This window comes from Cariama cristata, unplaced genomic scaffold (assembly GCF_000690535.1).
Source record: "Cariama cristata isolate BGI_N322 unplaced genomic scaffold, ASM69053v1 scaffold6502, whole genome shotgun sequence".
Classification (NCBI taxonomy): Eukaryota; Metazoa; Chordata; class Aves; order Cariamiformes; family Cariamidae; genus Cariama; species Cariama cristata.
Genome location: NW_009604356.1, coordinates 89,846 through 113,574, shown reverse-complemented (window position 1 = coordinate 113,574; position 23,729 = coordinate 89,846). Strand labels below are relative to the sequence as shown.

Genomic DNA, 23,729 nt, shown 5'->3' with positions numbered 1-23,729 from the left:
CTCCTGCAATGTCTGCAGATAGCTAAGTATGTCTTTATATTTGCATATTGTATAACACCTGGGGACACGATGCTATAACAGAATATCTTGGTTTTCAATAGATGCAGTATAGACTATCCTTTTCCTCTTCAGGAAATGAAGTCTGTACTAAGAGGATCTTTTCTTCCTCCAAATTTGAGCCCTGGAAAAAAGTCACATTGCAAATGGAAGAGCTGCAGAAAAGAAAGTCTCTGAGTTTCTCTTAAGAGAAATGTGTTCAGTTTGTATTTATTCTGGAATGATTGTTATTATTACTGTATTACAATTATCAATGTAATTAATACTTTTTATCTTCTGGCCATCTCTCTCCTTTTCTCTTTTCTGAGTACATTCTTTTGTTATGGTTGCCTTTATAATCTGAGTTTGACACTATGGTCTCTGTGTGACGGAATTGAGTGCATGATGTTGAGACTTGTTTAAGATAAGTAAACTGAGAGGGAAAAGACATAGGCAGAAAAAGTGGGAGATGGTTTCAACACCACGGCTGAATTTGATTTCCACAAATAAACTGAGAGTGTAAGGATAGATGCTCATCAATAGTGAAGTAGTCATACTTTTAACATACACCTTTTAACAGCTGTCATTCCACAAAATGCACCTTATATGTCATCAAACTGTTTATAAAATTTTCCTTAAAATTATGCTTTTAAACTTATATTTAGATTCCAATGCAATGTTCTACTGTAACACACACATTGCCTACGATGGTGAAAAACTAGTATCTTTAATTTTCATCAGTGGTCCATCAAAACCCCTACTGTGGAAAGTACTGTGCTCACAGACAACATTCATTTGGTTTAGTTCATATTGTTTGTGCAACTGGTATGCTATGCCAGCAGGAAAATTTCTTCCAGAAAAATATTTTGAGCTCCTGTTGGCATAATTTTGTCGCCATAAGTATGCTGGGAAAGGTTCTGCAGTGTAGAAGAGTAGTCACTGAAAGCTGAAAAACAGCATTGATATGCAGATGTAAACACAACCTCATGTGAATGGGAAGGGGACTTGTCCTCCCTTTCTTTTGTTCATCATGTAATGCAGAATCACATGCAATTTCCCTCCAACTCCCTACTTGCAAAATACTGAAGGGCTGTAAGTCCTTGTGATACTGCAATGGGACTGAAAGTGGCTGGAGTCTCCTGGGAAAGGGGAGGGCTACCTCCATGAGTCTTCCAAAAAATTCCACACATGGTGATGTTTCAACAATAAATCATTCCATGAAGTGCTGGCAATAAGGTACAAGATGTTAATGAGAGATGACTGCCAGATCAGAGTCAGTTTGTGAAAAATAATTTTGGACAAAAGCAGAACTTTAAGGGGGAAGTGTGTGAATTCAAGTCTGAAATTAAGCAGCGAATACGAAATTTCTCTTCCAGCTACAAAACTCTTTTGCAGAGCAGAGGAACTTCAAGGATTTGTGTGCAGGAACATCTGAAATACACTTTTAAATTATTTTTTAAAAAAACATTCAATTTCTGGATACTCCATTTTAGTTTCTGCATCTAATTTGCAAAGATGGTATTGTCTTCTAAATAGTCCTAAGAAATTTTGACCCTTAAAATCACCTGCGAGACAAATTTTAAAGTGAATACTATGCTATTGTAGTGGATATGTCTAAGCCAAAGACTATTTAAAGCATGTTTGAAATGTCTGAACATGTAATATTAACAAGACCATGAGTTGTGGGGGTGTTTTTGGTGATAGACGATTTCTTGTGGATGAACAGCACGAACTCTGCTATATTGATTTTTTCACATTGATCAGCACCCTTAGAAATAATTTTGACTTAACTTATAGCAGGAGATAAATCCATGATACAATATCAAACCTAATCATTCTCCATAACCTCTTAAGCAATTTGTCCTTCAACATAATCCCATTCCTCAATTTCTAAAGTCAATAACTACTTACAAACTTGCCTAAGAATTTCAGGATTGAGCCCTTTTAGAAAATGACAATATCATTGTGGGAAAAGAAAGATGACTTAGTGAAAGAACACTATATTAAAAGAGATACAGGTTTATTAACATGTTTTCAAATAGAAGATAAATACTTTTCATTAAATAATACCTACATTCCATTCTTACAGAACACAATTTTAGAAAAATCTGAAAGTTTTATAAAGCACCGCTGACTGAAAAAAATACCACACTAATTTCTTTTGACAAGAATTTAATCAGAAAACAAGTTTCATATGTATACAGACTTGCTTTCTGTTTATTAATGCTGTGATACATTATCAGGAGGTAATGCAATAAACAAACAAACAAACACAAACTTGTGATATATGTAGATAATTCATATAGATTTTCATTACATTATTGTCCAAATATTTTACAGAGGAAATAAGGGGGGGGGAGGGGGGGAGCGCACCTGAAATATATTCAGAATATTTGCTGTGCAGATTCAGATGAGAGAATTATTTCTTAGTTTTAATAAATGAGTTTGTTAAGTTATTGTCATCTTTGCTGAGAAATAGCTGAGCGGCAAAATGAGGGAGTTTTTTGGGAGAGGCACTATCCCCTCTTTCAGAATGGTGAAGGAAAACACGTTCAACGAAAAGGACTTATACAAATTCCTTATGACAAACAGCCACCAGTATATTCTCACCTCCTGCTTTTGCTGGACTATGACTCCAAAGAAATACTGCCTCTGACTTCAGTGGGAGTCCTGTATCATTTTAATGTGTCTACTCCAGAACCTTTTCCACTAATACTTTTTTTGTTGTAAATTCCTAAGTTGTCCCTTGTGAAATATATTAATTGTGGATAACTTGATCATCCATAAACATATTATTTTATCCTTTTTTTTTTCTTCCATAAATGTAATATTTGATTCTTCCTCACCCCCCATTAGTTTTTTCTGCAAGATGAGTTTCCTAGACAGTTAACTCTTAGGTACCCTTGCTAAGCGAGAGGTTCATTAATTACCAACTGCTTAAATAACAAGCTTTGTTTGTTGTCTCCATTTTAAAAGGCCTCTACTGCTTTTTTCCATAAACAGGATTATGGCTTTTCATTGTGGTATTCTAAAGGATGTAAATATAGGGTTTTACTCAGTCATTTAATCATCTTAATTACAAGGTTTACCATAGTGAGATTAAAAATGAATGGAAGATTTCATCCAGATTTACATGTTTCCCTCAGAATTAATACTTTCAGTTAAGCTTTTTAAGGCTTTTATTCAAAGCTTTCAGTATAGGCTTATTAGAAAATGGCGATTCCCATTGTTAGAATGAGAACAGTGCTAATGCGTGCAGGGGAAGGCAGATGCGTGCTGCCTCCCGCCTCAAAGGGACGCTGCCGTCTGGAGGGAGCACTGCTACATAATCTTTCCACAGCGTGTAACATCTGTACAGATGCTAAACTATAACTTTTTTTTATCTCTTTCTAAAGGACAAAGCAGATTTTACCCAGTTTGGAAACTGTTTTATAGGCTGCATTCTTTTATGCCTCCCCTTTAGTCTTATAAAACTGTAGTTTTCATGAGAAATGCTTCACCAAAGATGATTAATGCCAGTGCTATGGGGATCACAGTCCTTCCCATGCATCTTCTGGATGTCTGCATAGTGCGTTACTAAGCTGGCAAACTACTAAAATAAAACTCTTTCTACCAAGGTCCAGGGGTTTTTGTCCTGTTTTTCTATTTCCTACACAGCTGTCTTAGTCCTCATATTAATTGGAGAAAGTCACGTCAAACAATTTTTTTTAAGTTGTTCTGAGCTCCTGTTTGTGTGTACTTTGAACTTTAACAGAAACCCACTCAGAATTAAACACAAACCAGTCACTTCTCACTGCTCAGACTCTGCAAAAGGAATCTGAAAGCTGCATTTGCATTGAAAGCACAGCTTTGGACTGCAGCTCCACTACAAGTAGGAAACTAAGTCCAACTGAAGTGCAGCAGCTCTCTAGTTAGAACTCCCCTGGTTAGGTCCATACTGCACAAATTATACATAGAAATAATGAGGCAAGCTCTAAATGACCTTATTCCGGTACAGAATTGTTAGGAGTGGACTTCTCCAGGCAAATTAGTTATGATAACAAGATTGTTATATTTGGGCTCGACTGCCCTCAGTACACTCATTAGCTTCTTTACAGGCAATTGGCTCAGGTATCTGCATGCAGGACACAGCAAATTCTGTTTTGAAGGCATCTATACACCCTCTGGCTCTCCATTTACCAAGCTGACTTTTGTGAATGCAATTCACAGATGTCTAACTTTATGTATATGAAGGTCACAAGTTTATCTTAAGGCTGTGGATTCAGTCCAAGGATCCAGGCACCTAGCAGTAGCTTTTCAGGGTGCATTAGGGAATATTTGAATTTATGTGGATCTAGCCATTATCAGTTTCTTCAAAATCATACGAAGCCTGCATGAACTTAGATCTCAGAATCTCCATCTCTCTCTAGACATGACTGGATGCTCCTTCATCATTTTAACCTATCACTACAGATGAGATTTCTTCCTGACCGTGATTTGTGATATCAGTATAGTTCTGTATGCAACAAAGTAACATCCAGGGTTTTTTCTATGATGTATTTTTCCAAATCTGACTTTTCAAATCAATTTTACATAGAAAGCTATACAATTTGCTTGCAGGAGAGACCAATGTGTAGGTGAAATTCACATTTCTCCTCTCACCTTGAGAACAAGGAGGACTGTTTTGCTGGTTCCTATCAAAGCACTGGCCACTCTCAGTATTACCAAAACAACAGCTGGACAGGTCATGCCTCCAACAACGACTCTCCCTTAAGCTAAGCTGAACTTATTCATCAGTCAGTACCTTTTATTAGTAGTTTGTAGAGGTGAATATGTATGAAACTGGTGATGGCAAACAGAACATTTCACATTCATTTGACATAACTATCATCTCTTCCTAACTACTATGCTTGCTGGGAAGACAGAACTGTCTAATACCCTGATGCTTCTCCTTCTACTAGCAAAAGTGAGATTTAGAGGAACACCAAAGTTGTTTTTTTTCTTTAAGACTTATATTTATATTAAAATGGAAGCCAAATATGTGCCCTAGAATTAACAAACACCGAGCTGTAGTAAGGGGATCTGTATGAAGACATACAGGACACCCATTTTAACTCTATTTTGTTTCTCTCATAATAGTTTGTTCTTCACTCATTGTAATTCATTATGAGAGCATGACACTGAGTAACAGAAATAGACCACTTAAGTAAAAGTGTTAGAAAATGATTACTAACTGTACAAAACAGAAAAGTTTCTTTAATAAAACCTTAATATGTTATATATAGAATACAAGATGGCACAACTTCTCTATCACTTTTTTACACGTCCATAACATATAAATGACGTGTAATGTACTTATAGATTGTTTTTAAAACACTGTTTCAAGGGCCACACATATCAACTGAATGAGTTAGCTATCATGAGTTGAAGGGTTCCTGCACTTCCCTCTTAGACTTTACTGTATTTTTGTGTTTATTTGACTTTAACTGAATACTAACAGAGCTTGAACTTTGCTTTTCAAGAATGGGAGAAAAAAAAAAAAAAGGTGTTAGAAGACAAATTCACAGTCCTTTAAACTCTGTATTCCTGTACTAATTTGGGGTTAATTCCATAGAGTCTTCTTGTCTCTTCACCTACATTTTTCCCTAGAAGAATCATAAAGATGTTTCCTTCTTGCATTCCCTACTTTATCACTTTTACTAGACTGCTTTTGAAACTTTCTTGTTTAGTAATGCTAATTCCCATGTGTGTTATCATTAAAGTGAATGTCCATGGCCCCTGACATGGCTCAATATAGGAGTCTGTATTCTTTATCTGTGCAACTGATTGATGACTATGCCTGTAGTTTTCATTATGGAATGAACAAACACAATTAACTTCTTTTTTTTTTTTTCTTCCATGGTCTTTTCATTACTCAATACATGGCCAGTAATTTTGCTGCTGACTTCCCTGGAGCACTTTATAAGGTTTCCTTCCTCAATCTTGTTGAAGGCATGCATCTGAGGATATGAAATTTAAGTTTGGGAATGATAGAATTTTCTGTAGGGTAGCATTGTAACAAGATATGTTTGCCAATGAGGAGTTACTCACAGTCTGTTGGCAATGTGCTGTTATTAGATTTTAATTACATTTTAATGATCTACATGTGCCCCAAATTCTGGGCAATGTCTGTATAAGTAGGCGTATGGATAAATAATTACTATCGATTTAAACTTTCTTGACATAGAAGTCTAGATTTTCTCTTTTTTTAAAAAATAAATTGAAAAATAATAAATGAACAGAAAAGCATTACTGGTCCAACTGTAGTAAATTATCCCAAGGAACCTGTAATATGGTATGTTTTTTAAAAAGTTTTTCCAAATGTTATCACATGATAAATCATCCCCACTCCCTTAAAAACACTAATAATTCTTTCCAAAAATACACTAAGCTACACTGGAAACTGAAAGTTCAGTGTCCCTAGACCGACTGGATCACTCACTGAAGTTGTTCTTCCCCTCAGGGACTATGAAAATGTGGCGAGAGAAAGCTGGTTGACCTTGGCCAATTAAGGCAGCGCACAGCGTTGGATGAACAGGCAGCCCTGACAGGGGTCTGCTTAAGGGACATGTGCTGTAGTTTCGGAGCCACACTGTTGTCAACAAATATTACCCCAGCTGCCAGTTGAGGAGAATCAAAGTGAAAGGAGATACCAACAGAAGAGGGAGGAAGCACAGGAGATTAATTAATTTAAAAAATGCACTGAGTATGCTGACCCTCAGGCTCGTGCCCTATTGCCTTTCAGGCACCAGTCGTATGTGGCTATATGTCTACAGCTTGACAAATGGGACAATAATGATGAAAAGTTTCTGTAGTGGGCAAGCTCCTCTTCCCTAGAGACAAGTTACTAGCCTGTTACTGAGATGTCCCAACAAATTAGACATAGCTATCAGGAACCCCTCAGTCTAGTGATTAAACAAGACAGCATTGTCTGCTGTCAGAAATGTATGTTCATGGTATCACAACCGCGTTTCTGCAACTAGCATTGTGAAGATACCAATTAAAGTAGGAAGCGGTGTTGCAAAATTTTTTTCTGTGACACAGGCTATATAACTTCTAAAATAACAGATGCCTGACATTAATAGATTTAAGATTGGAGTAGCATACAACAGTTACAGTCTCGGAGTTTACATTGCTCTTGCAAAATTGACCCTCTCATAATAACCTTCCTATTAGAATCCATTTTCTATTTAGTTCTGATGTTTTGCTAAGCTGGTGGCTGGAACAATACCGTTTTACAAACATGTCAGTTAGTTAAATGTCAGAAAGCCCATTTTGTTTAAGATAGAAAAGTCCTAATTAATCCCAATTACTTCTCCACTTCATACCACGGAAAAGAATAGAGTGAGAGTGCACATGTTAATCAATGTAACTAAGGAGAAGCAGCCAGAAATACAATGCTGATCAGACAGCTGAAACAAAAGGAAACATAAAAAGGAGGAAGACATGCGAAATTATTATTTTCTAAGAGTCTGGAGTCTACCTTTTTGTCTCCATTACCATTGTGGGGAAATCTTAAAGCATTAAAAAAAAAGGATGAAAAATGTGGAGTTTTCAGAAAACACAACTCTTCCCAGACTAGGCACTATTAACTGAATTTAACAGTGATTCTGGTAGAGATGACCACTGGAAATGTTAGGAGGTCAACCTTGATTCAGAAGGAGAAGGCTTTGACTGAACTGATTTGAGTTCTGTAAGATGCCATTAACAAGTTTCCCTTAATAAAGTCAGTTATTCCTTGTTTTCTAAGTACAATATGAAAGTGAATTTACAACCATTTGAGGTGATACAATACTTAATGAGACATACATTTTCATATAGCCTTATTTAGTAAGTTCAGGAAGATTGTTCGAAATAAATGAAGCAGTATGAAAACAATTCTAGTTAGGATATCTAGTTTTCTTTTTTTCTTTTTTTTCTTTTTTTTTCAGAGAGGAAACTAGAAATTGTTTGGAAATACATATCTGGGTGTATTTATGTTCTTTTTTCCTACCCAATACAATTGTAACTGGCATGAGGGTAGTTATAACTTAACAGTAGATACATTAAAGACAATTGCTTGGATTTTTCAAGGAGAAAATGACTGAATAGGTATAAGCATAATATCACAGAATTCAGACAAAAATCTGAATGATTACAACCAGATCCAAACCACCATGCAGCAGCACATGTGCATCCTTTATCTTCTACAACAAAAGATATTTTCCAGGGCAATATCAGTGGAAAAATAACTTCTTTTTGATCACAATGCCATCTTTTTAACAATGTAATAATTAATATCACACTTAATTCTGATGATCTAATTGCCCACTTCTATCTCCTGTGCTCTCATGCTATGTTCCAATATTGTTAAAATCATTGCTGATGACTTCATTAGCCAGCTAATACAATTCCTGTTGCGTTGATGGTATTACCCTAGAGCTGAGAATCTGTAACTGGAAAATTTCACTTCATTTATTGGTTTATTGAAGCGTTAATTTTCATCGTATTTTCCTCTTTTAATAATTAAGAAAGTCTTCCATTGGGGACTGCAGGGACAAAAATTCAGGAAGAAGAAGGGAGAAGGGAAAGAAGGATATAGATAATACTGATGAAAGGTTTGTCTCAGTTTGGCTTTTACTGCAGAACCACAAAGTCCTTTAAAAGTTTAGCAAACTACCATGTAGTTTTAATCCTGAAGAGTCTATTTTCAGCTCTGCCAAATGCAAGATGGAAAGAAGGAACACTACCCATTTTACAGAGAATAACAGAGCACGATCTGCAAAGAAAATTTCAAGAAAAGACTAAAATTGCACTGATTTACGGTCCAGATCTTGTGACTTTACAACATCATGCTTCATGCCTAAAAGAAAAAAGGCTTTGAAAAACATAATTAGTCTTCTGAAAACTATGCACATACTCAGCACAGGAGGGAGCAGAATTGCCTGTTGTTTGCATTACTTCAATAATTATATTTCTTTTAGAAAAAAAAATGAGGAGGAGTTGGATAAATACCTTCTTTTTCCATGTGATAATGTGTATATAATGTGTCTCATCAGGTGTCACTTTGACTGCTATTGCTAAGGGGTTGAGGAGGAAAGATTATAATCATGGGACACTGCCCTAGGCTGAAAGTAAGACAACAGAAAGCTATATATTATCTCTAAATAACAATTATGTGACAAGTAGAAGACGGATGGAAGCAGTTCACTGGGTTTCCGGTAGTGCAGAACAGTGTACACAGGGACTGTGTACACACAATAGTGTATTGTCTGTATGTAGAAACAGCTAAGAGTTACAGTCTCTACACTGTTAAATTTTAAATGATTGATTGTTGCTGAGGTTGTTTGTAGTGATTTATTTGTACAACATGGTTAAACATCATTATTAGTATTCTAGGACAGTTTGCTAATGTGACAGTATTTTCCTTTTCATCTGCACTTTTAGTTATTTTTTAATTAAAGTGAAAAAAATAATCTGTCACTGTCATTCTTAATACTTTAAAATTGTCTTTTGGGGACTACAAATTCGGTTTTATGTTATTCTCTGAAGCATATGTTCACATGTTCCATTGTGTTCAAAATGATGTAATGGAGGATCCATTCCTTGGTACATTTAAGCCTAGAAAATATACCAAGAAGGAGCTAAGCACTAGACCTTGAACATCTGGGGATTATGTGATTTATACTGCTAATTTTTTTTTGAACATTCGAAAATCAAATTCAGAGGGAGGATGAGGGGTTAGCTACCCATCTCCAATGTTCATCTACACAGCTCCCAAGGATTTGTTGACTATAACTTTTTTTGTTTGTGTTTTGGCGTTTCTTGTAGATATACAAAAAGCTGGTGAGGAGAGGAAAGAATATTAGAAATTAAAATAATTATGTATTAGTAGAGATTTCACTTTGACTATGGCCTTATTCATGACTGCTAGGAAGTCACTTCCTTCCATCTTCTTCAGTTTTCCGATGTAAAAGTGATGATAATGGTATTGCCCTTGATTTGAGATCTTAGGAAAATAAATACCATAGGAGCAAAGGAGCAGGGCCAAGGAAGATCCATCAATCATATCATGCCATGGCTGTGGTGGAAATCACCGAACGCTGACCTGCAGATAGACCCAGCAAAAGCCTTTAAATTTATATTAAAATACCTAGCACCAAGAGAATATAAAGCAGAGAGGCAGTGGGGTGTATCTTAAGTTCAATATGTGCAGCAATACAAAAGTGACTCTATGGACTCTGAGTACTCAGTTTTTGCCAATACAATTCCTATGACAGCGAGTAAAGAGTGGTGAAGGCTGTTACAAAAGATTGTGTTCTGAAGGATAAACTAGAACTGCAGTAACCTTTTATTTTTGTTTCTACACCCAGAAATCTGAAATTAAATCTTGTTAAATAAATCTTTCTGCTACTATTAATCCTTCCTGGCATTAAGAATCAAGGTGAATGAGGGATAAAGTGCCAAATTTAAGTTACTTTCTTTCCTGGAAGTATGAAAAACCAAACTGAGACATACATATAAGGAGAGACAGATACTCTGATAACTGGAGTACTAGTAAGTATTCTCAGCTAAATTCCAGAATTTGCTTAACAGAGCTTCTGTTGTTAAATGATGAGTAGAGGAAAGCTAAGGATGCAGAGATTCTGCATCTTTCAGCTGAAAAAGAGGTAATGTCACTCTTGCATTTGGCAGAGGGATACTCCACAAATTTGCATCATCATCATCCTGTCATTATTTTGTTTTTTTGTTTTTTTTTTTTTTCTTGATGAATATCCTAGTTACACCTTTGAAATGTGTTAATCTATTGGTATCATTGCAGTAGTCATAAAATGAAATTTCTGTGTAACGCAGGAGCCCACTTGGGTGCAGGATTCTGGGGTTCACTGCAGGTAACACTTCTCTGAGCATTAAACAATATCCTCATTATTTTCCAATGCCACACTTTTCATATGAGTACAATAGTTAGTTAGTCATTAGCACAGAATCCTTGTTCATTCAAATTATTAAGAAATAATTGACTTGTGTTACTGTACACTCAACAAATTTCCATCATAAAAAAAGTTTCTAATAATTATAAGCTGTCCAAATCAGAGTTTACTAGTGACTCATCCTGCACACTTTTCACTGCCAGGTTTTATACCTCCAGTAGATCAGTGATTACAACTGCATAGGGTTTTTTTAACTGTTAAAATGTTCAGCAGTAGAGGACAAAGAATTCCAGAACTGATCCTTTTGATCATGTTTTGCAGTCAGTTTTTAATCCTTTCAATGCCCAATAAGTTAATTTTGAGGTTATTCCAATTATTTTTAATCAGCATGTTCTTTTATAAAACTATAAAAATATACTGAGCTAGTTTGACTAGATTTATTTTCTTCCAATATTGTTAATTATATCTCTTTTTTTAAATTGGATATTAATCAAGTCTCATATCAGTCACTGAATTATTTCATCTAAGATTGAAGCTGATGAACTTACAATGATGTGCATCATCCTGATTACCCTTTCTAATGCTGGAACAATATTATCTCTAATTCTTATCTTTGGAAATTACTAATCATAGAATCATTTAGATTGGAAAAGACCCTTGAGATCATTGAGTCCAATGTTCCTAAGTACCACATCTATACATCTTCTAAATACCTTCAGGGATGGTGACTCCACCACTTTCCCTGGGCAGCCTGTTCCAGTGCTTGACAACCCTTTCGGTGAAGAAATTCTTCCTAATATCTAAATTAAACCTTTCTTTGCTCAACTTGAGGCTATTTCCTCTTGTCTTATTGCTTGTTACTTGGGAGAAGAGACCAACCCCCACCTAGCTACAACCTCCTTTCAGGTCGTTGTAGAGGGCTATAAGGTCTCCCCTCAGCCTCCTCTTCTCCAGGCTAAACACCCCCAGCTCCCTCAGCCGCTCCCCATCAGACTTGTGCTCCAGACCCTTCACCACCTTCATTGCCCTTCTCTGGACTCGCTCCAGCACCTCAATGTCCTTCTTGTAGTGAGGGGCCCAAAACTGAACACTGCACTCGAGATGTGGCCTCACCAGGGCTGAGTACAGGGGGAGATCCGATCACTGCCCTGGTCCTGCTGGCCATAGATGTTTCAATAGTTCTATAAAGTCTTTAGTATTGATTAAAAGAGCTGCAATGTTAATGCTTAAATTCTGAATTAAGCTCTCTGGTGTTACTTATTTAGACTGTTTATTTCTTTTTACCATCCACTTTTTTTCTGTTTTTCGTAGAAAATAGCATTATACAGTGACATCTGCATTACCTAGTATGTTATAAAATACAGAACATCAATTTATATGGAGTATTCAGAGTTTTTCTACATAAATATTGATTTCCATTCCTACCTAATAATAAATGAGTATCAATAGTAGAGCTGCTGTTAGAATTCTTTTATTTGTTTTCAAAATATTTTTAAAACTCCCTATTTGTAGTTCATCTGCTTTGCAGTTAGAGTTTTCTTTTCCCTGTGTTTTTCTTCTTTTAAAAACTTCTTTCAGTCCTAACCACAAGCTTGTTTCCACCATCACCTTTTTTCCCATAAATTTACATAATGTTCACATTCTCTTTACTTACATAGGACAAAAATATATATTGATAAAATGACCTTAAATTCTGAAATTATAGCATATCTAAACATTCCTTTACATGTCAAGAAAATCAAATGCCTTTTTTTTCTTTTTTTTTTTTTTTTTTTTAAAGGAAGGCTCATAGGCTGAATTTGAGTTCTGCAAAGTTACTGTGACATAATATTAAGCACTGAATTTGTAGGCAATAAGATGATAATGAGATTTTAAGAAACAGTCAATATGGATTTGTCAAAAACAAATCATATCAAATTTAATTTTTTTTTTCTTTGAAAGTGTGAATGGTCTGGTGGAAGGAAAGGCATATTTAGCATTTGTGAATTACTCAGCTGCAAGAGGTTACAATCACTGCAGAGAACAGAATGAGAATCTAAAAGGATCGATACACTGGAGAAATTGCTTGCAACGAGTAACACAAAATTCAGCAAATTGCAGATTACTATACTTACCAAAGATCAAATTTACAGATAGAATAAAGGAAAATAAGTGATTAAACAGCATTCTTCCTTAGAAAAATACTACTATTAATGAAAATGGAATACTTAGTAGAATGGAAAATTGCATACTTCAATTTTAGGACATACTAAGAAGACTGCTACCTATAGAGTACATGAGAATATTATTCCAATTATCAGTAGTGTTAATGTCTCAAATAGAATACCAAGTCCAGCTTTGGGTCCTACATTATAAGATGTAGAAAAGCAGTAGAGATGACAGCAATAAAACTAAGTAGAGGATTCAAAATCATGACTTCTAAGGAAAAGCTGAAGAGATTTAGCTGATCTAGCCTCAAAAACAGAAACCCAATGCACACAAAGATAATAGTCTTCCATTGTAATGGTAAAAGTTTAATATAGGTCATCAATAAAGTGTTTTCAATACTTTCAATATGGTAAGTTGAATAAGTAATAAACAGTACTGAAAAAAAAGAATTACACATATTAAGGAAAACTGTCTAATTGTTAACTGAGCAATGAAACAGTTATTTTGAAGATCTAAATTTAGGAATATAACTCACTGGACATTTTTAAAGACTGGATTGAGAATTTCTGATCTTGCCTGAGCAAAAAAGAAGGGGCTGAAGAATATGTGGTTTTGAGTTCCTTTTGATCACAATATTTTGATTCTTTCTGGAACATATTTTCTTTGAATATGGAAATCATGTCAGTGACAATCAAATATACATAATAATCTAGCATCCTTTCCCAGAAGCCATATTTTTGTTGCCTGCTATGTCGCCTCTTTAAAGAGCATATGTACAAGAAAGAGATTTCATCAGTCTTTACATGTTACAGTGACTGGCTACATTTGATACATGTCAAATGTACAAATGAGACTATATTGGCTGTGTATGCTAGTAACGACAATATAATAATTGTATCCTCCAGTACACGATCAGTCCTGAAAGTACACTTACATTTTCTACCATATTTTCAGTTATTGACTGTGTGAATGGTTATAAGAAAGAAAATATTTGAAGATTTATCACTGTAATTAAATCTGAACAAAGACAAATATGTGATTGGTAGAATTGTGTTTCAGGTAAGTGAGCAGTAGATATAGAGTCCCCAGAGCAGAAAAGAAGCAATTTCATTGCTAGTTGATAAATCAACAATATCTGTTTGCTTTATGTGGGTGCATTACAATGCAACAAATAAATTACCTTCATTAAATATTTTCTTGGAAGATTAATGAGCAGTGATAATAAGCCACAGCAGCACAAAGAAATGCACCAAAATTATTTATCTGGTTGCGGTGGGAGGCTGGAGGAACAACCCCTTGTTATCATTCATCTTAACTAAAAAGAAGCCTCTCCCCCTCTGAATGTGAAGTGTTCCCCATCATTAGAGAGTGTCACATATTGCACCCGTATTCTGTGGCTCGTACACAGAATATCCAAACAGCAAATATGATGATGGAGGTGAAAACTGGGCTTGAGATAAAATAAGGTTTCGTATTTTCAGCAGGGGAGATTGAGGCATATATTTTTCCCGATACTTTATTTTGTTTAAAGATAATATTTCTGAATGGTAAAGCAAAGCCATCATGCAAATTTCATGGTTTATAGCTATGTGTAGTAACTTTAGCCTGTAATTTTGAGCACATTTTTTGATGCTTTTCTTACCAATAAAAAAGAGAGAAGCAGCAACTTCAGTGGTGCTAAAACTTCCAGGTTATCTCAGATTTTGGCTGTCATCAGACACCAGTACCATTTATTCATCAAGTACTGCCATCTTGTGGAACTGGAGTAATCCAAGGAAATCCTAAACGGAGGAAGAGAAACATATTTTTGCAACAGGATACTGGAGGAGGTGGAGTATTATATGTCCCACTGCATCACAAAAAGAAGACACAAACCAGACTTATTTCTTGTACAAACACCATAACTGCACAGAAGCGCAATTATGGGATGTGTATTTGCATGTTTGGGCCTTGAAGATGCAATATTTAACTATTGTATGGACTGTACATTTAGGTTTTAGGTGGACTTAAGGGAGTTTGTATGGCAACATTCTTGTTACATTTTCACTTGCCACCCAAAATAACACTTAGCTCACAGGACTAATGAAAAGGCTGTCCAGAAACTCCGTGTGAAAAGGACAAAACAAGCAATTTCTCAGGAGAAATGCCTTGAAGCAAATCTGGGAAACGTTCAGGCACTAACGAGCATAGGAGTGAATATTTGGTGCTATCTGAGTGCTTCCAGCACAGCTCTCGTTACAATACTTAAGGGGTTATTTCTTACTGACCCATAATGACAGAAAGACTCTTGCATTACCATAGTACTGACATTTTCTGCATCAGAATGATATCTCCAAAAGCACAGTACGACACTAACAAAAATGCTGATATGTCAGTATTCCAGCTTCATCCATTATGGGAAGTACATCACATTGCGACAGTTTAGGAATTAGTGTTGTTAAACAGAGAAAATAGATCTACAAAAATCACTTAAAAATATATAGTAATCAAAATTTCACACTATAAATTAATTTATAGATTGATGGGTGCTCTCTTCTCTCTACTTTATCACCAAGTGACCCAGATTTTCACCTACATAGTCCACTAAAAAGTATTTAATAAAACATAGAAACAAATTGGATGTTTGGAAAGCTTTCCAAATGACCTTCAGAACACAGATACAAAGCTCCTTGGAGACATTCTTCTGTAAACAAGGTTGGTCATTCATAAAAGGAAATACCAGTTTTGTGGTTACTAAAAATTACTTAAATAATTTTCACACCAAGACTTTGTATATAACACAGCTTACCAGCAGAAGAGACCTCCAACTCAAACCACAGGAGAATGCCAATTTACAACTGCTTCTATAATTCATAATTTCTCTGTCTTTTTACCTTCTGTTTCTTTTTGTGTTGATGAATAATATCGGTGTAAAAGTTTCTTTTGTGTTGGCAATCAACTGTAATTCCCAGGAAGGGCTCTGCATCATCTTTGTGATTTTGGCATAGGTGTCACATTAAAAATAAAATAGATGGGCATAAAAACAAAAAATACGCTAAGCATGTATCTGCAAAAATACTCTAAACTTCTGTATACTGCTGTATTCACAGTTTGCTATTTTCACCTAAAGTTTTTTTCCCTGTTGCAAGCAAAATGAGTACAGCATGGAGAAACCATTTACTCAGTCTTTTCTCAAAAGGAGATGACTTCAGAAGGTTCATATCTAGAGTAATTACTTTCTAATTTTACAGCTGTAGCTTGGTTTATTTAGAATTTGGTAGCAATGACTTTTAGCTTCAAAATCTCTTGAAAGTCATTGTTATTTACCTGTCAGGCTTGAGATGCATCTCTGGAGTTTAGTATCCTATTAAAAAGTTAATACAATGACGGTTGTGCCTTGTGCCTAGCCAAATGACATTGATTCCAAAATCTTTTAACATAAACCATTATAGGAAAATACAGGCTTGAAGTTCACTAACAACTGCAGTGAGCTGTGTGCAAATAGACCTAGTGTCATCTCTTTGGTCTTAGGCTTCTTGTTCTGAAATTCAAAAAGTTCACTCAGCAGTTTACCATTTTGTAAGAGTGGGATTTCAGATAACATTTAAGTGCAGGCCTCGCTTCTTGTAGTTTACATGTGCTCCTGTGCTGAACTGCTGTGGGACTTGTGGCGTGTAACTATATTTACTGTTGTTTCAGAATATTTTACTATGTGTGTACTATAGATGACCGACTTGTCTATAGATAGACAACAGTGTTTTAAATGTTGATTCTCCATCATTCTCTCTTTATTAGTTATTTTTATATGTCATTGCAATCATTTGGATATTCTTTTATGCATGATACTGCCAGAAGGAACAAAACAAAACAAAACAAAGCAAAATAAAACATAACAAAAGCCCAGGTTTTGTACTTGGACAGCCTTCATTAGCAATTCTGTGATTTAAGAACCCCAAATTTTAATTTTGCTGGCATACGAACCGGGAACAGTCAGAGCCCCAGAATGTGAACACCAATGCGTGTTTCATCCCCTACTGTGGCTGCAAATTTAGAAAAGTGAGACATTTGTACAATGGATCAATGTCAAGATACACCCATTTTCCCATAATTGCAGTCATTCTTTTAACACCCTTTTGTAAAATCACTTCTGCAAGACCATCCATCTATTTCTGTCAGTGAAAAACTGTTGAGTCCCTAGATCCCAAGCCAGCTGTGGTTGTTTCTCACTGTTCGGCATAGCATGCATTGGAAATTGCAGAGTTTCACTGAGATATTCCCACTGAAGCCTATGCATATTGTATGGACATAACCCTCAAAATTATATTTAAGAATCTGCTGAACTCATTAACCAGGTCTAATAGGAGAGAAATTTCATAAAGTGTGTAAGGGGCTTTTCACCTGCGAAGAAGGTTCAGAATTCCGGATCTTAGCATTCAGGCACAAAGTCTTCAGGTATTTTAAAGTGTATTCCCAGGGTTTTGTTTTTTTAGAAATGAAAAATAGGAGTAACTCAATGTGAATGGGCGGACAATGATCAAGAAGTAAACTGTTAACACTTTTGTCTGTGCTTTGGAGTTTGGGCTCCTGGCTGGAATACAGATGCTATAGGTATGCACAAATAAAAGCTTTAACCACACCTTAACAGCATAAATTATTTGAGTTTTAGATTTGGCAGAAGTTCTGCTACTTTTTTCTCAGTACCCTATCCCAGTACCCATTCATCCATCACTCCATTTTTAACAGCAAAAATAATTTAGGTGGTGACAAAATGACAGTGTCTCCCCTGGGATTCAGCATCAGCGAAGACTAAGTATTCTGTTTCCTCAGAGGCACAAAAATTTATTGCCTGAAATCCATTCCTTAGGAGTAGTTCTAATTAACAAATGAATAATTAACTGTGTGTGTTTTTAGGCTACAAATGGAGAAAATGCTATTCTACGTGAACTACCAATGAACCCACAATGATGACTATTTTACATTTGGTTTGAACTACTTTTAAGCCAGAGCAATTAGTGAGACTGATTGCTTTCCATTTGAATTGGTAACAGGTGTCTTCAATTAAAGCTTACGTATTTTCCTTGAACTTGTATGTTCATCATTACTTTGTAGAATTTTATGCTGTCATGAGTCATTTCTGCCAGATAAGACATAATGGCAAAATGTGGCAATGAAATTTTCAGAGAGAAATATTTTGGGCTAATTAGTATTTTGCCTGAAACGTAACAGAAGAGGAAGGAAATTTTGAACACTCAGAGAGCACTTTGTGAGCCCTGAATTCCTTAGGGTTCTGTGTAACCACTCAGAATTACAATTAGATCTGAAAAAGTTTTTAAGCAAAAAGTCAATGTGTGCAACTTAATTTCCTGTTTTGGAGAAGTCTTCCCTGCTAGGTAAATATGTTTAGTCCTTCAAGATAGCATTTCTGTACTAGTACCATCAGTTTTTCACGAGAAAATTTTCATCTGACTTCAAAACCAGACTGAACTTCTTCAAAATTAATCCAGAACATCCTGCATCTCTACATCAGTGCTTGCACTGTTGGCTCATATTGGTTGAAAAAGCAGTCATTGTGCTTTTCTGTTCCTTTCTGACCATCATGTCAGGGAATGGTACAATGTAAGGATAGAGAGGATAGATCAGTTGGAATTTCTAATGCTTTTTATACCATTATAGTCAAACTGCATACCTGGCTATGGCATATATTTAGCTAGGATGTTAATATGTTTCACACTTCTCATACCATGAACAGCTATACCAGTTCTTCTCCCATCATTAGCAGAAAAGCACACAGAAAAATTTAAATGTTGAGGCGTTTCCTCTCACCCCTTTGACCCTTTCATTTTCCAACTAACTTTACATCAAGAAAACCTTTTGACTGTAGTGGGGATAAAAGTATGAAAGAACCAGACTGACATATGTGCAATTACTGTCTTCATATGGCTGCTGAAGCTATGAGTAGTCACCTAAGAAATTTGAGTCTAAAATCTTGGAACTTGCTATACCAGTGGAGCAGTTTGCATGTTGGAGCAGTAGTAGGGACTTTATACACCTGAACAGACTTTGGCTTTTCTGATTTTGGAGTCAGTTCTTTAAAGACTGTCATGGGAGGAGATTACAGAAGAAATTGCCTTATAGCTAATGTGCCAGTTTAAGTAGTGAAGAATATTTTTTTTAAGTGTGAAGACAAAATGAAACAGTAGAAGATAAGCGTGAAAGGAGAACAACATGTAAAGAAGTATACATAAGGTTAAGGCTTTAAAGTCTGAGTTGGTGGAACGCCGTATGAATAACTCCATGCAAGGAATTCCCTGCTAAATCAGAATCTCAATAACTTTACTGATACTTCTAATACCAAGACATTAATGTATCTAGGGTTTTAATAAATCATTATATAATCTCATAAGGAATAACAGGAAGTAATCTTTTTCCTCAACCAATTGTTATGAGTATAAAGGGAAATGTATACACTTTTCAGGTGAGCAGAATGATTTGTGGGATAAAAATAAGAACCAAAGGACTGGCTTTAATTACCATTTTAAAAAGTCACTTTGATTAGTCTTTGATCCATCAGATTATGAGGCAAAGCTGTTGGTAGCTTTGGTTTAAGGAATTATTCACTAATCGTACAGATTTAAGCTGCATATGGGAAGGGTTCTGAGATTATTCAGTGAAGATGTAGAAGAAAATACAAGTGTAGTGCAGTAATAATACCTGCAAGGTAGGTTGAACAGTTATTAGAATCTGCTGATTTTAAAAACAGATGTTCAGAATAAAAAAGGTTTATACACACACTGGCAAAATTCATCCCTAGCTCTATAGGAAGCATCTTGATATGTTTCACTGCAAATTTGAACAAGTTGAGAAAAGAATGCTTTGTATATTATTTTTGGCTTGACCTGAAAGATTAGAAAAGGCAATTATCTAATATTTTATGGGTGTTTTCTGAGTCTGTTCAATAATTTAATCATCCTTCCTGAATTAAATCTGTCTTCTCAGAGAACTTGTGAACTCAATGCTTATGCTATATTCAAAATTCCAGGAGAGAAAAAAAAAACGTTTTCTTCAATTCTAAACCAAATAAATAAAAATTTTTAAAAGCCTTTAGCTTTTTTTCCTCTAGATTTTTAAAATAAAGTTAATGAACATTTATTGGGTATATATATTAACATGACACAATACTGTTTCCATAATTACTTTCTCTTATTTTTTCCTGTGTTCTTTTAGAGATCATCTATAGCTGGGTATTTAATGAATTCCCATCTTTTGTGGCAGAAGATAGCAGACGCTTCATCTCTCAGGAGACAGGCAATCTCTACATCTCCAAGGTGCAAACATCTGATGTTGGCAGCTATATATGCCTGGTAAAAAACACAGTGACAAATGCCAGAGTTTTGAGTCCTCCTACACCTCTGACACTGAGAAACGATGGTAAGAAATGCATTATTTCTGGGTACCATGTGAAAGAAAAATACTAAGCCAAAAATGCTCTAGTTAATTTAAGAACCATGATGTTATTGTTTTCCAGTATATGCATACATTTACTGCATCGACCAGCAAAGAAAAGTTGTTCAGGGAGACAGTTGCTTTTAAAACAACAGTTGTGAGAATATTTAGACTTCTGAAGGCTGAGGTGCATTCTGACAGCTCCTGATGTATTTTGTTCAGAACAGTTACTCCTTGCTCTTCTGGTGCCCTATCACTGACAGAGAGAAGCAAATCTCCTTTCTCAGTAATGTCTGTTTCTTTAGAGCTCAGTTCAGTTGCCTCAAGCCAAGTGGCCACTGCCACGCTGAGATACATCCCAGGCATCTGAGACATCCATAGGGGACTGGCAAATACTGCAAAGGACATACAGACCAGCAGCAGGATGCCAGGAGCTATACATTCATGCATCTCAGATGCCACAAGGCATGCACGGTTAGACAACTGAAAAGAGGTTATATTGCTTAAAACTTTACCTGTTGCTGTACTAAAGACCTGTTACACTTCCAGGCTCCAATTCAATGCACTGATTAAGTACCACCAAGAACACTACAATAGCCTTGATTACAGTGATAGTTAGTTACCCAGGTAGTTTTGACTTTCATCAAGGCATATGTTTTTTTCTGTAAATAAGTACCTAAATCTTACTATCAAAAAGTGGCTTAGGAGCTTTTCCAAAAAAATCAAAAGAAAACACCTTCCAATAATATTTCTTATAGAGCAGTATGAAATTTCAGTATAAATGGTATTAACTCTGGTTCTGTTGGAATACCTGCCTGTGGTATAGAGGCAAATGTGTTATTTGCTCATTTGCAGGAAAAGAATCATATTTTTTACCTTATAATTACTTTTTGATTTTGCTTTCTGTCAAAATAATCTTATTTTAGAGAGTAACAATAATTCCTTAAGTGCCTGTATTTTCTTTTTTTCCAAGATGTCCCACATTTAACAATGCTTTCCAGTTCTTCAGAAATACATTTCAGCAATTCATCATATGTGAATCCATACTTACATAAATCAGAGAGAAAGACAGAGAGAGAAAGAGACCCTGAGGGCTTTGTCTTGCTTATAGCTTTTTCTAGAACTAAGACTAGTCCTATGCTGTAGAAGCATTACAAAAGCTGGACTTAAGGACAGCTGACTTAGTTCAACAGAGTAAGTAAAAAATGTGTCTACAGATTAGAATGGAATTAAGTTAACGTTTATTCATCATAACAAGTTGAAATTTCTGTCTGCACAGCATGCAGCCTCTGCAGCAAAAAGCTACATGCTTTACTGTATCATTTCCTATTTTATTTTGCTGGTTTATTACCTATGCTGTTTACTGAGTTTCAGGTGTTTAGTTCTACTGAATTAATGTAGCAGACCTGATCTTTTCAATATCAAACTTTGAAAATTAAAAAACTCAAACATTGACTTTTTAATCAGTTTGAACTCTGACAAAAAAAAGATAGAACGTTACTGCATATCTATTGTTCATATCTTCCTCTATTGTTTCTTTATTACATTTCTTCGTGCTTATATTGGGTTCCGGTTTTGTGGATGTCAATAGATTGATTATCTATATCATACTAACGGTACATAGGCACACGCTACAGTATAAGAAATTGAAAGAGTAAATAAGGATAAAGGCATCAGTCTATGCCACTGAGCTGAGAAACAAAATCTATGAAGGAAAACTGTGCAGATTTTCTCAAATGTCAAGTGGGTAGTATATACCAGCCTCAAGCAAATTTGTGTTTCACGGCTGGCTGTCATACAACTGTGGTAATCCAACCTCCTGAACTGTGCTGGAGTACTGGAGAGGCGTTTGCACATAGATGAACTGCTCCTCAGCAATTTCCTGATTAATTTTTTCACACGCATGAATTTCTACTAGGCTTCCATGTCTTAATTTTTAGCTATTGGGATTTCTGAAAAGCCCCTTTATTGTAATAGAGTTCCTTAGTATTTCTTAGTAAATTGCTTGCCTTCTTGTATGACTGAGCAAGTTTCTCAGTGAAGAGACCTAGATCTTCTCCCTAATCTTGCAGTTACCATAAAGCTACGTTGAAAAAATATTCAGGAAAATCCTGGTTGCTAAATCATATTTATTATTTAGGACATCTTGTTCTACCTCCTCCACAGAATGCAATAATATGGGCCTTTTAAAAACTGTCTGGGTTCACAATTAAAATATTCCATTAATGGTACTGTATTTTTTGGTTTGGGTAGAAATTTCCTTCGGTTATATTGCCTTGTCCATTGACAAATATTAAATGGCAATGACAGAATTTAAAAAATGTATATATATTATACTCCAAAAAGTGGGATTATATAGCTGCTGAAAAGAGGTATTCATTAAAGAAAATTAGAGTGAGTTGTGGAGAAAGAAATAGCTGAGGATGGACTCTAATAAGGAAGTGAGAAATTAAGAATGGCATTAAAACAAGAATCCAAGTAACTGAAAATTTACTTCATACTGTGTTGCTGAGTTATGTAATATGATTTTGAAAATGACTTTTTAAGCTTTTTGATTATAAAATGAACTGAATCACTTTCAACACTTTCAACTTTTCAAATATTCGCTTTCTGAGCTCTAATGGTTGGCATCACAACTGACATAATTCTACGCAGTCAGCGCATTTGTCAGAAACCACAGGAAGATCTTGTGGTTTTAAACAGCTTTTACAAACGGCACTACATAAATAAAACAATTTGTCTAGTCTGTATTCTCTGGACATATGTATCAATAACTCAAAAATATCCTACTGGATATATTTATCATTGTTCTCAGATTTTGATGTATAAACAGTACCTATACCCGGGGGACTGGACAGCTTGTGACGAAAACCACTCCTATGATAACATTGGTCTCTCTTTATCTATAAGGAAGAACCAGAATAATATTAAGGCTTTCTGTCAAACTCTGCAAGAATATAGGGACTTCCTGGGCTTTTATTAATCTTTTGTTTCTTTTGTGATGTGTCTCAAAGGGGAACTTACCTCCTTGATATGAAGCAAATTAAATAAAAACATCAATAAATTCTTCAATGGATTCTGAGTAAAATGAATACCTCATTTGTTCAGATGTCTTTGACAATCAGTCATTTCATACAATTAAATTTCACTTCAAGCAGGGTTATAAAAACATTCTAAAATTCTATCTGAAGAGAT

The 23,729-nt window shown here is 35.4% G+C and overlaps 1 protein-coding gene across 1 annotated transcript in view; it reads left to right on the top strand.

Moving 5' to 3' along the window:
• LOC104158003 (contactin-5-like) overlaps nucleotides 1–23,729 on the top strand; it is a gene marked incomplete at its 3' end in the record, with an annotated part of 66,132 nt that overhangs the window by 4,298 nt on the left and 38,105 nt on the right. Inside the window, exon 3 of the mRNA XM_009695560.1 lies at nucleotides 20,316–20,519. Within this exon, the coding sequence (XP_009693862.1) occupies nucleotides 20,316–20,519 (204 nt within the window). The remainder of the gene's footprint in view (nucleotides 1–20,315; nucleotides 20,520–23,729) is intronic.